Source organism: Calypte anna, chromosome Z (genome assembly GCF_003957555.1).
Source record: "Calypte anna isolate BGI_N300 chromosome Z, bCalAnn1_v1.p, whole genome shotgun sequence".
Classification (NCBI taxonomy): domain Eukaryota; kingdom Metazoa; phylum Chordata; class Aves; order Apodiformes; family Trochilidae; genus Calypte; species Calypte anna.
Genome location: NC_044274.1, coordinates 9,716,969 through 9,728,855, shown reverse-complemented (window position 1 = coordinate 9,728,855; position 11,887 = coordinate 9,716,969). Strand labels below are relative to the sequence as shown.

Here is an 11,887-nt window from a genome sequence, read left to right as displayed (position 1 = left end):
GTTAAAGAATGAAAAGAAAGAACAACTTCAAGTTTATGATTTAAATGCTATAACTGTTTACTCTTTGGATGGAAAAAGTTTTCATAACAGTACATTAGTGATGTACAGGAATTCATGATCCAAACAAACAAGACTTGAAATGATCTGACAAGCTCTCACATCATATCAGTGGAGGAGCTGGGAACAGAACTACTGCCTCCCCATTTGAAATGCAAGGTGCAACTCTGCAGTAACAAAAAAAAAAAAAAAAAAAAAATCTTTGCAGTGAAGATTTTGTTACTAAAAATCTCCACTCATTTTTTCAACTCCACAGCTCTACACCAGCAAGTTAAGAAATACCAAGTGTTTGATTTTTCAAAAAGACCTGTGGTTGCTCAGCAATTCAAGGGGCAAAAAAATGGGAAAAAAAATGGAGACAGGGACAGAGGAAGTTTTTGTTAGCTGTGAGCTTCAGTCCAGACAACTCATGGCTCAATCAGACCACACTTCTGTTAGTTAGGGGATACAGGAGCAGAAGCTCTTTAAAAGCTCTTCACTGAATTTGTAGAGATTTAATAAAGAAATTTATCTTTCTGCAGTTATGTTTTCTTCTGGTTCAGAAAAAAAACACAGAAATATAAGCAGGACATATTTCTTCAAAAATTCCCCTTATTCCTCTCAAAAGCATTTATTCTTTGGAGCAGAGAAACTGATGCACTTCCTTCAGCATAGCTTGCATGTCTTCATATTCAGCAAATTTGCAAGCATCCTCCAGCTTCAGCCACTGGAAAGCTTGGTGCTCCTCCGAAAGCTTGATTTCTGTGTTACAGTCCTTCATTTCTGCCAGCCAGTAAACTACAGTCTTAGGTTTGCCATGGACAGGATAGTGTAGTTCTTTCCTGTAGCCCTCTATGAGAGTGAGCTGACTGGCCTGAAGACCAGCCTCCTCCTCTGTTTCTCGTAGGGCTGTCTGCAGGTCATCCTCTCCTGGGTCCACATGGCCTGTCAAGAAGGTGAAAAAGTAAGTCCCTGAGGAGAAAACTCAGATTTTGTTTACTCAGTTGACAACTAGGACACGTGAGAAGACAGAGATGTGAGTACACAGTAGACGGCACAGAATCACACAGAAACTGAAGAGGCTGCTTTTCCAGCTCTAGTGTCTTGATTTGTCTTTGTCTTGTGGCTTTTAGGATCAACCAGCACACCTTCTGGAACTCCCAGTGGTCTGTTAGCACTAGGTATCTTTTCTTCCCAGTCTTCCTCCCCTCTTCTGCAACACTCTGCCCCCATAATCAGAGAATAGTTTGGGTTGGAAAGGGCCTCATAAGATCATCTCCTCCAACCCCTCCGCAATAAGCCATCTTCAATTAGATCAGGTTGCTCAGATCCCCATCCAACCCAACTCTCAATGCTTCCAGAATGTTCCTCCTCAGATCTTACTGAGGACTGAGCACCTCGTGAATGTTCTCCTTTACCCAGCTACAGGAAAGACTGCTTACCTACAAGAGTCTTAGTCCTGTCTCAACCCTTTCCTCCCACAGCTCAGTTCTGCAAAAAGCAGCTCAGAAACAAGCAGACCAGGCACTAACAAGCACCATTTAAAAGGTGGGTTCCAGATAAGCAGTTAGAGGTGCTTTTGTTTCTCTCCCATACTCCTGTCTGAAAAGCAGTAAGACTAAAAGCCAGCCCTTTCACCAGCTGTGTAGTTCTTCTATGACACATCATTTATTTTACATTGCTCAGAATGAGAGGTGCCACTACAAACAACAGATAAATATAACATATCCCCAGCTGCTTGTAGTTTTGTTGAGAAATGTTAGATTTGGTTTTCTCATGAAAGCTCTAGACCAGAACATAAATAGAACAAGCCAAGCAAGTTCTCAAAAAAGCAACACAGCAGGAGCTGGGAGACTTCAAGAGGAAAAAAAGTTAAGCTTTACTCTGCCCCTAGTGTCAATCCACTTTCTACACAGCTGGCTGCAAATAGCCAGAATTTCATCACACACATTCATCTTTCCTCAAGTCACAGGTACATGAAGCCACACTTCTACTAGAACCAGGGTATGTGGGGAAACTCATTTTACTTTCCCAACAGGTCTTGCTCACCTCCTTGCATATTAGAAGCTTAACCACCCCTTACAACATGACATCATTTCAAATGTAAAATATATTTCTATTTCAAGCAGCAACTGTGCAGAAAAAGAGTATCTGATGTTATATTTGACATCTCTGATACTTAAGATCAAATACACCGAGGCTTTAACTACAAACACTTTCCCCTTCTGTGTCAGCACTGCACACCAGGCTGCTTTCTTCTTTTTGACATCATCTGTGTTTCCATTGCTGGGACATTTATGAACAGTTGAGAAGCAGAACCCAGCTGGCCTTGAACAGCTGGATTACATTTACAATACCCACAGCAAGTATCCACAGAGTACCCATGAACACTAAGCAAACACTATTTTTGATGATAATCCTGATCTGTAGACATCAAATGTGCCGTGCACTGAGGCAGCAACAAAGCTGAAAGGCTAAGATTGTTTCAACTCAAAGGGCATCAGTGCAACCTCATGCTTTCCAGCAGAGTGAAGGGCCATCACCTCACCCTGCTCTTTATAACCTGAAGTTTAAGTTCAGTAGGTTTACAATGTTCTCCAATGCAGTTTGCCTAATGACAGGGAAAAGAACTGCTGGCAGTACCCCACACCACAGCTTCCAGGTCCTCCTGCATTATTGCAGCAAGTTGAGGAGGACAGCCTTGTCCTCTCAGCCTTGCCTGGTGTCCCATCACAGTTCTAGCAGCAGAGATCATGCTAATGAAGCTCACGTAAGGGGATCCAAGCAAGTCCAGTTTTATGACATAAGGCTTGTGCTTAGGGAACTTTTAAAATGCCAATGTAGAACTGTAGCTGTACACTGCTTTTGTGTGCTCTTGTACAGATGATTACAGCTTCTCATTCTGTCTCCTGTCACATTAAATCTATGTCCGCATCATATACAAGTTATGTTACTGCACCACACAACCTGAGGATGCCTTTGAAGACCACTCATATGGCATAGAATATACAATGCAACAGCTTCCCTACATTAAATACTCCCCAAACCACACCAAAATAATGTAAAAGGCTGCCAGCAGATTGTGGCTTTTGAACTATAAAACCTTGAACAATACACTGAGGGAGGTGCTTCTGCCACTCTGCTCTGTTGAGGACCCAGCCAGAACATTGTGTCCAGCTCCTGAGTCCTCTGCACAGAAAGAAGGGGCTGGAGCACCTCTCCTGTGGAGACAGGCTGAGGGAGTTGAGGTTGTTCAGCCTGGAGAAGAGTGTGGACAGACCTTGGAGCACCTTACAGTAGCTGAAGGGGCTACAGAAAAGTTGGAGAGGGAGTTTTCATAAGGGCATGGAGTGATAGGGTGAGGGGGAATGGTTCTGAACTGAAAGACAAAGACAAGGGATTTAGGTTAGACACTAGGAAGAAATTATTTACTACAGAAGTGGTGAGACACGGGCACAGGTTGCCCAGGGAAGTTGTGGATGCCCCATCCCTGGAAGTGTTCAAGGCCAGGTTGGATGGGGCCAAACCATTTGATAATTTAATGATTTTGAGTGTGACACGTGTGCCTGTGAGTCATTTCACTCCCTACTGAAATGCCAAGGAATCATTTTAATCTCTTGTGCAGAATTTATGTGTTCCCAGTGAGCATTTCCACATGGGCTGCTCCTCCTGTAACAACCAGTCACAGACAAGCACATGTTTTTTATCTTTCCATTAGGTTGCAATCTGTACTCCCTTAGGCTTTTGGTGAAGTGTACAAAGGCAGAGTTTTGGAAAGTTTTGTCCTTTCCCTTAATAGGATAGCATAGTTGATACTGTTACAAGCTTTAAAAAAAAAAAAAAATTGTGAATTTCTCTTTACAAAGTGTTCCAGCACTCTGCTTTAAGAGCTCTGCTTTTAACAAAACAAAAACTAGCAACTAGCAGGAAAAAATTTTAGAGGGTAAAAAGAAGTATTTAAGGAGATCTAGAAGTAACCTGGAGTATTTCTGTACTGAGGCTTTCCCTGATACCAGGACTGCAGCTACCATTAGTGAACTATTACTACTATTACTGTCTCTATATTTATAAACAAGGTGTTACTCAGCCTCGGGGAAGCAGACTTGTCTTCTCCTTTGCAACTTTATTAACGAGTGAGGATGGTTTAGGTGAAAACAGCTAACAAGGCTACTTCTCTTTATTGTCCCCAACATCTCTGCTGCATGAGGTATGTGGTCTTCACCAAGGATCTCTTGAACTCAAAGAAACTCATACATCCTCTCAGAAAGGTTTTTTAAAGTAAATTATCATGGATTTCAGTGTTGCTTCCCAATGCTTCGTGGCAAAATGTGACCCTACTGACTGCACATGGGCTTAACAACCACGTACTGGAACATCAGTAACTGGCAGAGGGTCAAACCCAAACAAGAAAGTAATAAAAATTTCTCTAGCTACCCAATTACTTGCCCTGGAACTGTTCAAAGCTGGGTTAGATGGGGCTTGGAGCAGTTCTTCCCACTGGTCTAGTGGGAGGTGCACCCACCCATGCAGGGGAGGTTGGAACTGGATGATCTTTAATGTCCCTTCCAACCCAAAGCATTTTATGATACCATATGATACTATCACTTCAGCTGTCTGCTCCAGGTCTGCCAGCAGCACCAGACACCTGAGGAGCAGGAGCAGGTGACCTGCCCAAATCAGCCATGCCCAAGAGTTCATACAGCCTCAGCTTGCCAAGAATTTCAGCCCCACTCTGCTGCACAAACAGCATAACCTGCACCTATTGTCAACCCATGAGGTGCCTTACAAACCTGACCTGAGAAGCATTCAGCCACAGATGTGTCTGTAAACTCCCTCACTCCCCACACAAACAGCCCTGAGGAGTGTTATCAGAACAAACATCACCTTTGGGTGGGGTCCAGTGATGGGTTCCATAGGATGTCTGAAGGAGGAGGTATTCAATGCAGTCAGTGACCTTAGAAGATGGTGCTGACTGCAGCCTCCTGTAGATGATCAAGCCACAAGCTCTCACAGCCATGTCCCTCTGTTAACTGCACAGAGAACAATGAAAGAGCAGAGAGAATAAAGCAGGAGCAACATACAACACAGATCTCAAACAAACCAGTGGTATCTAGCCAGGAAATAGATCTCAGCATGGGGTAAAAGTCATCCCTCCCTCATGCCTTTGTAGTTACTACAGAATTACCAAGGAAGTGATTCTGCCCCTGTACTCAGCACTGGTGAGGCCACACCTCAAGTCCTGTGTCCAGTTCTGGGCCCCCCAGTTTAGGAAGGATACCGAGGTCCTGGAGCAGGTCCAAAGGAGGGCAACCAGGCTGGTGAAGGGACTTAAGCAAATATCCTATGAGGAGAGGCTGAGGGAGCTGGGGCTGTTCAGCCTGAAGAAGAGGAGGCTCAGGGGAGACCTCATCACTCTCTACAACTCCCTGAAAGGAGGTTGAAGACAGGTGGGGGTTGGTCTTTTTTCCCAGACAACTTTCAACAAGACAAGAGGGCACGGTCTTAAGTTGTGCCAGGGGAGGTTTAGGTTGGATATTAGAAAGAATTTCTTTACGGAGAGAGTGATCAGCCATTGGAATGGGCTGCCCAGGGAAGTAGTGGATTCTCCGTGTCTGGAGATATTACAAAAGAGACTGGATGTGGCACTCAGTGCCATGGGCTGGGAACTGCAGCAGTAGTGGTTCAAGGGCTGGACTTGATGATCTCTGAGGTCCCTTCCAACCCAGCCAATTCTATGATTCTATGAATTAAAGTGCACCTTATTAACTATCTTTGAATAATAAAAAAAATTGCATCCTTTCCTTTTAAAAGAAGCAAGCAGGAACCTATACAAAAGCTTTTTTAAAAAAATTAGCAAGCAGCATGGAATATGACTTGCATAGTATTTCTTTCCTTCTGACATATTACAAACCACACCACAGGGAAAAAAAAACTCAGAAGGAAAGCCAATGAGTAACACTCTGAACCTTCTCCATTTCAAAAATGAAAAGTCTGTCCAAAGACAGCACCTCAACATTACTAGAAGAGGGATACAGAAATAATTGCCCAAGACATATCCCATGCAGCAAAGAAGTCCTCAAGATGCCAGTGGCAGAACTGAAAAAATACAACAGCCTTTCAGTACCTCATAGGGGCTACAGGAATGTGGGGGGTGGGGGATGTAACTGTTTACAGGAATGGAAAGATAGGATATGGGGGAATGGTTTCAGACTGAAAGAGGGGAGATTTAGATTGGCTATTAGGAACAAACTCTTGTGAGGCTGGTGAGACACTGGCCCAGCCTGTCCAGGAAAGCTGTGCCTGCCACATCCCTGGAAGTGTTCAAGGCCAAGCTGGATGGGGCTTGGAGCAACCTGGTCTGGTGGGAGGTGTTACAGAGGTGTTGGAACTCGATGATCTTTAAGGTCCCTTCCAACTGAAAGCATTCTTTGAAAATGAATGCCAAAGGACAGGCTCTCTGCTGTCTGGGCTTTAAGTGATGCTGTTACACAAAACTAAGTTTCCTGGCACAGATGTTAAGTACTAATTCGATATAAACAGAAAGGAACACACCTCTTAAGTGATTAATATTGCAATCAATAATCAACGCAGCCAGGACAACGGGTCCTATGCAGAGGAAAAAACAGCAACATGAGAAATCCGTGTGAAAGACTCCAGCAATTCAGAGTTCCCAGCAGAATTCTGCATTTTGACAAGCCAGCACCTTCCAGTCAGTAATAAACTTACACAACGCTGCCTCTCCCCGGCGTGCCCAGTGAGACCCCGAAGTCACCAGACTCGGCACCGAGTCCCTCACCAACACCCAAACGCCGTGAGGCCGCTCAGCTCACTCAGTTAACCCCTCAACTTAGTTAACACTTAGTTAACTTCTCAACTAGTCCCTGACCCGAGGATAACCCACCCACCCAAGCTGCCCCCAGCACAGGTACCGCCCCTGGCTGATCCGGAACACAGGAGGCCCGAGGCGGGGAACCAGCTCCACCTCCCGGGAGCTCCGAGAAACGCGCGGAGCGTGGAAGAACAAACCTCTCCGAAGGCCCACAACCCAGGGACACCCCCTCACCCCCCACCCCGACCAGCCAGGGACCCCAACCACCCCGAGACGCCGCCGCTCCTCTCCCTGCCGCCCCCAGGAGTGACCCCGGGGCACCCCAGCATGCAGACCCCCACGTCCCGGGCTGAGGCGGGGACCCAGGTCTGGAGGCAGAACCCCCCCCCCCCCCCCATCACGACCCCGGTTGTTGCCATGGCAGCGGGGCGGAGGCTCAGGGGGCACCGGCAGCTCCCGACCCCCCGCCCTCACCTTCACTTCCGGGCCGCGGGAGTGGGCGGGGCGTAGGCACATGACTGAAGGCAGCCTCAGCCAATCACAGCGGGACAATGTTAAAAAAATAAAAAACACAAACCCGGCGGTAGCTCCTCCCCTCTCTTCCCGTCCCCCCCTTCTTGGCTCCGCCCCCTCCGGGCGGTGGGGACCCGGGATTGGCTCCTCCCCGCCCCTTCCTTCGCCCCTATTGGCTGGCCGCGGGCTCGAGGCTGCGCGCGAGTGTTTGAAGCGGGGAAAGCGCCGTCGCTATGGAGACGCGGCCTAGTCGGGGTTGTTGAGTGGCTGCGGGAAGGGGGGAGGGAAGGGGGGGGGGGGGGGGGGACACGCCGGCCGTGAGGGGAAGGGGACGGTCACACCGAGGGAGGGAGGAGGTGAGTTGTCCCGGTGGCCAGCACCCTCATAGGGTGTTGGGGCAATGCCGCGGCTTTCCTCAGCCCTGTTCCGACGCGGAGCTCTGGGCCGCGGCGCGGTCTACTCTCTCCCCCACCCGCTCCTATTCTGGGACCCGCTTGTCTCCGAGGTGTGCGGGGTTGAGAGGAAAAAAGGTGGAACAGCGGACAGAGGGGAGCCCGCAGAGGGTGGGGTGGAGGAGCTTTGCAGGTGTCTGAGTGCGAGGCCCCTGTCTCTCCCCGGCACCCCGTTTTCCAGGGGGTGAAGCTACGAAGTCCCTCAGTCTGTGGCTAAATTCAGAGAGGGAGACTATAAATTCTAATGGGACTAAAATCAATGACCGTGTCCCCCTGGAGTCACAGTGTGTAGTTCCAGCTGCACAGCATTTTTTTTATATATATATATATATCCAAGCACAAAATAGATGCTGAAAGCCATTTGGTAACACTTAGTGACAGGAAAAGCTCGGGCACAATTTTCAAATAATCAGCATCCCAAGATAACTGGTAGATTATTTTCTTACCTTGTGGCTGAATATTAGACACTTCCCATTCCCCTGCAGCTGTTGTTTTAAGCAGTTGTCGGGGATCAGCTGTAGGATGAAGTCTCTCTGGCTGAGATCACCAGACTATACTTAGTGTGAAGGGATGGTTATAAAAAAAGCAGTCTCTTGCCAAATGAAAAAAAAAAATATTAAAAAAAGAAATACCCCAGCATTTACTTCTGGTTTTTAAGTCAGTTTCAAACAATGAAGTGTAGTTTTAGTAACCAGTTCTGTGTCAATTATTGTCAGGGCAATAGGAGTGTTGCAGTCAGGAGACCTGCATCAAGGGCCAAACTCTTAAGATTGTTGTCAGCTAACATCAAAACTATTCCCTCCATCCCAATTTATTTTTTCTTTACCATGACTATAAGTGGTTATCTATTGCTAGTATTTGGCTTTTTTTTCCTCTGTCTTTGAAGCAGGCTGCTACAGCACTTGTTTCAGTGAGCAACAGAATGCTTAATGCCATAATGTGGATGGGTGCAGGGATTTGTGTGGAATAATCCTGTGATCTTACAGAGGGATATGCTGCAACACCAGGCATTGTTTCACAGTTCCCTACCTACTGCATTAAAATAAAATTATGAATTCATGTTACAGTACAGATTATCTATCATTATGGAGCTCAGGTTTATAATAAACTGCAGCCACACCCTGACCCCTTTCTTCCCAGGAATACCCTCATGTCCAAGGAATGAGGTCAGAGTGATTAAAGCTAAAGCTTTTTGTGTGGTGCTCTGGAAAAACAAATTAGCCATTCACTTCTGGACGTCTAAATCAGATTTGGCTTTGGATCACAGTTAAAAAAGAGCTTAATGTTAGATGAGTAAGAAATAAAGATGGATTACTTGTGACATGAGTTAGTAAATCTTGTTCTGGTCTTCTGCTTTTGTATTTCAAAAAACAGCAAATACTTTGACAGAGCCTTTGCTGAAGTCTTGCTTGGGATAACGTGGTTACAAGTAACGAGTGCAATACACTTATAGTTGGGTTCTGGAGAGAAAACCTACCTGCTTAGTACATGTGTTTACAAATTTTGTGTGCTCTTAACTTCCCTGTTTTATAAGGCACTTGTAGAGCAAAATTATTTACATAATACAAAGCCACAGGCAGGAAAGCAAGAGGCTCTTTAGGTTTTGTACACATATTAACAATTACTACTTTTATCAGATGCCTTTGAAATTTTGCCTAATAAAATTATTGATCAGACTAGAGTTTGTGGTTCAGAATTCTTATATAGCAGTCATTTGCAGGATTAGATGGGTAGTTGCGTTGGTTTGCATTTGTAGGAATGCCACTTAAGATCTCTTCACATTGCCATGACTTAATTTTTCTAGTTTAAAATGTGGATATAGTGATACTTGTGTCATGTCTCAGTGCTGACACTCAGAATTATCCGTGGAAGTCAAGTAAAATTGTCAGGCAAATATGAGTGAGCTACAGTGGGATAACACAGCATGTGTGTTATTCAAGTAAATAGAGCACAGAGATCTTTAATATATCAGAGGTTAATAGGGATCAAGATATAGAGGTCTAAGGCTGCTTTATTCTTAAAATAGTCTATGTAGGGATTTTATGTGATTTATTTCATGCAGTGACTGGTGCTTGCTGAGTATCACTGAAGCCCAGCCTTTTCTCCACTTTGAAAGTGCCCTGAGAATGAAAAGATCTCTGTAAAACATTTTAAAATGGAGGATCTGCTCCTAGAGCATAATTCTGTGGTAAGTTAATTTCTCTCAGAATACATAAAACAAAACCACTAATTTCTACTGTTAAAGCTTTACTTTTCTGTTTTTACAAGATTTATGACCTTTAAAAACCTTCTGTTACTCAGAGGAATAGTGCTGTGATCTTATTCTGTGCTTTGAGCCAGTCCCTTAATATAAAGTTCTAATTCTACTTCAGAATAAATACTTATCCATTACCAGCATCTGGCAGCCTTTTAAGATCCCTGAAAAACTTCTGTGCCTAAGATATAAATCACAGAGCACTCTAGTTTGTCATGTGCCAGGCCCCCTGTTCAGACATCTCACACATTCCAGCAGTAGTAGCACCATTAACTGGTGGTACTGGTCCCTTGCTCCTTGCCTTCTAGTGAGTAAAAGCCACTTCAGACTTTGCTGACTTCACTGTTCCACTGATCTGCATCTTCTTGCCAGTGGCAAAGCAGGTCCCTTGTGTGAGCAGAAGGGAAAAATTCCAAAGGGAAGCTGAGTCTCCTCTCCCAGCTGCAATGAGAAGGGCAACCACTGAACAGCTGAAGAATTACAAGAGATGTTGCAATAGGAATTAAGTGAAAAGTTCTTCTTAGCCCTGAGACCATGTCATAGATGGTCATGGAGACTTCTGCCTCCATACTGACTCACCTTTTTCTCAAAATATTTTATATCTGACTATTTTAAGAGGTCTTAAGCTTTTGTCTCAGTCTTCTTTTTAGTGAAGCACCCCCCAGCTTTGCAGAGAGTAAGGCCTAGGTTCTGATATGGAACTGCTGGAATGTTATCTTTTTCTGCCCCAGGACAGTGTTCTCTCAGGTGAACAAGCAAAATTACATTTGACAGTAACTGAGAGAATGCTGGCAATTCTGGCTGTTATTTATTGTATCTCTTTTTTTGGCCAGAAGATGGCATTATCTTTAACAATATAGGATTCTTGAAAACCTAGCAATACTCCTGTTACACCTTTACAAAGCGAATTTATTTTGAAGAATTGTATGTCTGTTTTAGAAACAGTTCCTTCAGACATAAAGAACTCTGCAGTGTTGGACAAACTAAAGCACCTAATAAAATATCTAGAGGGTGAATGTAAGGAGGACAGAACCAGACTTGCCAACTGAAAGGACAGAGAGGTTTCAGTGACAATTGCCATTCCCCCTGAATTTCTTCAGGTATGAACCAGACCAAATATTTGAGAAAATTGTCTGCTCTTGGGTTTTAAAGTTATCAGAAATGGTGGAAACCATTACCATGACAACTGCTTAATTTTTTCACTCCTTTATTAATCAATGTTCAGTTATCTGGGGTGGGGTTATCTCCTGAAACCACTTAGATCCAGCACAATTTATTGTATCTGGGGAAGCAGAAGCAGTTATGTTACTTCCCAGACCATCTCTCATTAAGAAGCCACGTAGCTGCTTTCGTATGGCACAAACCCTTAGCCCATAAGCTGTGCAGAGCTGCTCACATGTGTCAGTACTCACCCTCTTGTATGTTTTACAAAGCCTACATTACTTGTTTTTTCCATATTTTCATAACTTCTTGCCCTCTCTTCTCTTTCCTTTGTCCAGCATTATAATTCAAACAGGTTAACAGCAAATTACTTCTTGCACTGGTGTTTGTCCACTGTATTTAACTTAAGCATATGTCCAGATGTAGGTGTAATGTAGGCTATAGAGTGAGAACAGACAAAAGAGATTTGATGTGTTGTCTTCACCTTTAACAGATACTCAACACTTTGATGTCTTGGCTTTGTGTTCTAGCTGCTTCTTTCATCAAACAGAATAAATTTCCTATGGCAGTGCCTACAGACAGTTGCACAGGACCTATAAGAGCTTTGTATTTTAAGCTACCTAATGTATACTAGCTTTTTTT

At 44.5% G+C, this 11,887-nt stretch overlaps 1 protein-coding gene across 2 annotated transcripts; it reads right to left on the bottom strand.

Moving 5' to 3' along the window:
• Positions 1 to 32: 32 nt before the first annotated feature.
• On the bottom strand, positions 33 to 7,377 carry NUDT2 (nudix hydrolase 2). Of its 2 annotated transcripts, none has more exons than XM_030467787.1 (4): positions 7,340 to 7,377; positions 6,589 to 6,642; positions 4,921 to 5,066; positions 33 to 981 (listed from the first exon to the last, which is right to left on the bottom strand). In XM_030467787.1, exons 3-4 carry the CDS (start codon positions 5,051 to 5,053, stop codon positions 668 to 670), a joined length of 447 nt encoding a protein of 148 aa, XP_030323647.1. In that variant the 5' UTR covers positions 5,054 to 5,066; positions 6,589 to 6,642; positions 7,340 to 7,377; the 3' UTR covers positions 33 to 667. The 2 variants fall into 2 exon arrangements, with proteins under 2 accessions (XP_030323647.1, XP_030323648.1); XM_030467788.1 differs by lacking the exon at positions 7,340 to 7,377 and adding an exon at positions 7,201 to 7,225.
• Between the last annotated feature and the right edge of the window lie 4,510 nt (positions 7,378 to 11,887).

What these genes read in the sequence shown, in the direction of transcription:
- NUDT2 (XM_030467787.1), bottom strand. Translation starts at nt 5,053, where the DNA reads ATGGCTGTGAGAGCTTGTGGCTTGATCATCTACAGGAGGCTGCAGTCA. An exon ending in TCACTGGACCCCACCCAAAG is followed by an intron (nt 982 to 4,920) that starts GTGATGTTTGTT and finishes CCTTCTTGACAG; the next exon opens with GCCATGTGGACCCAGGAGAG.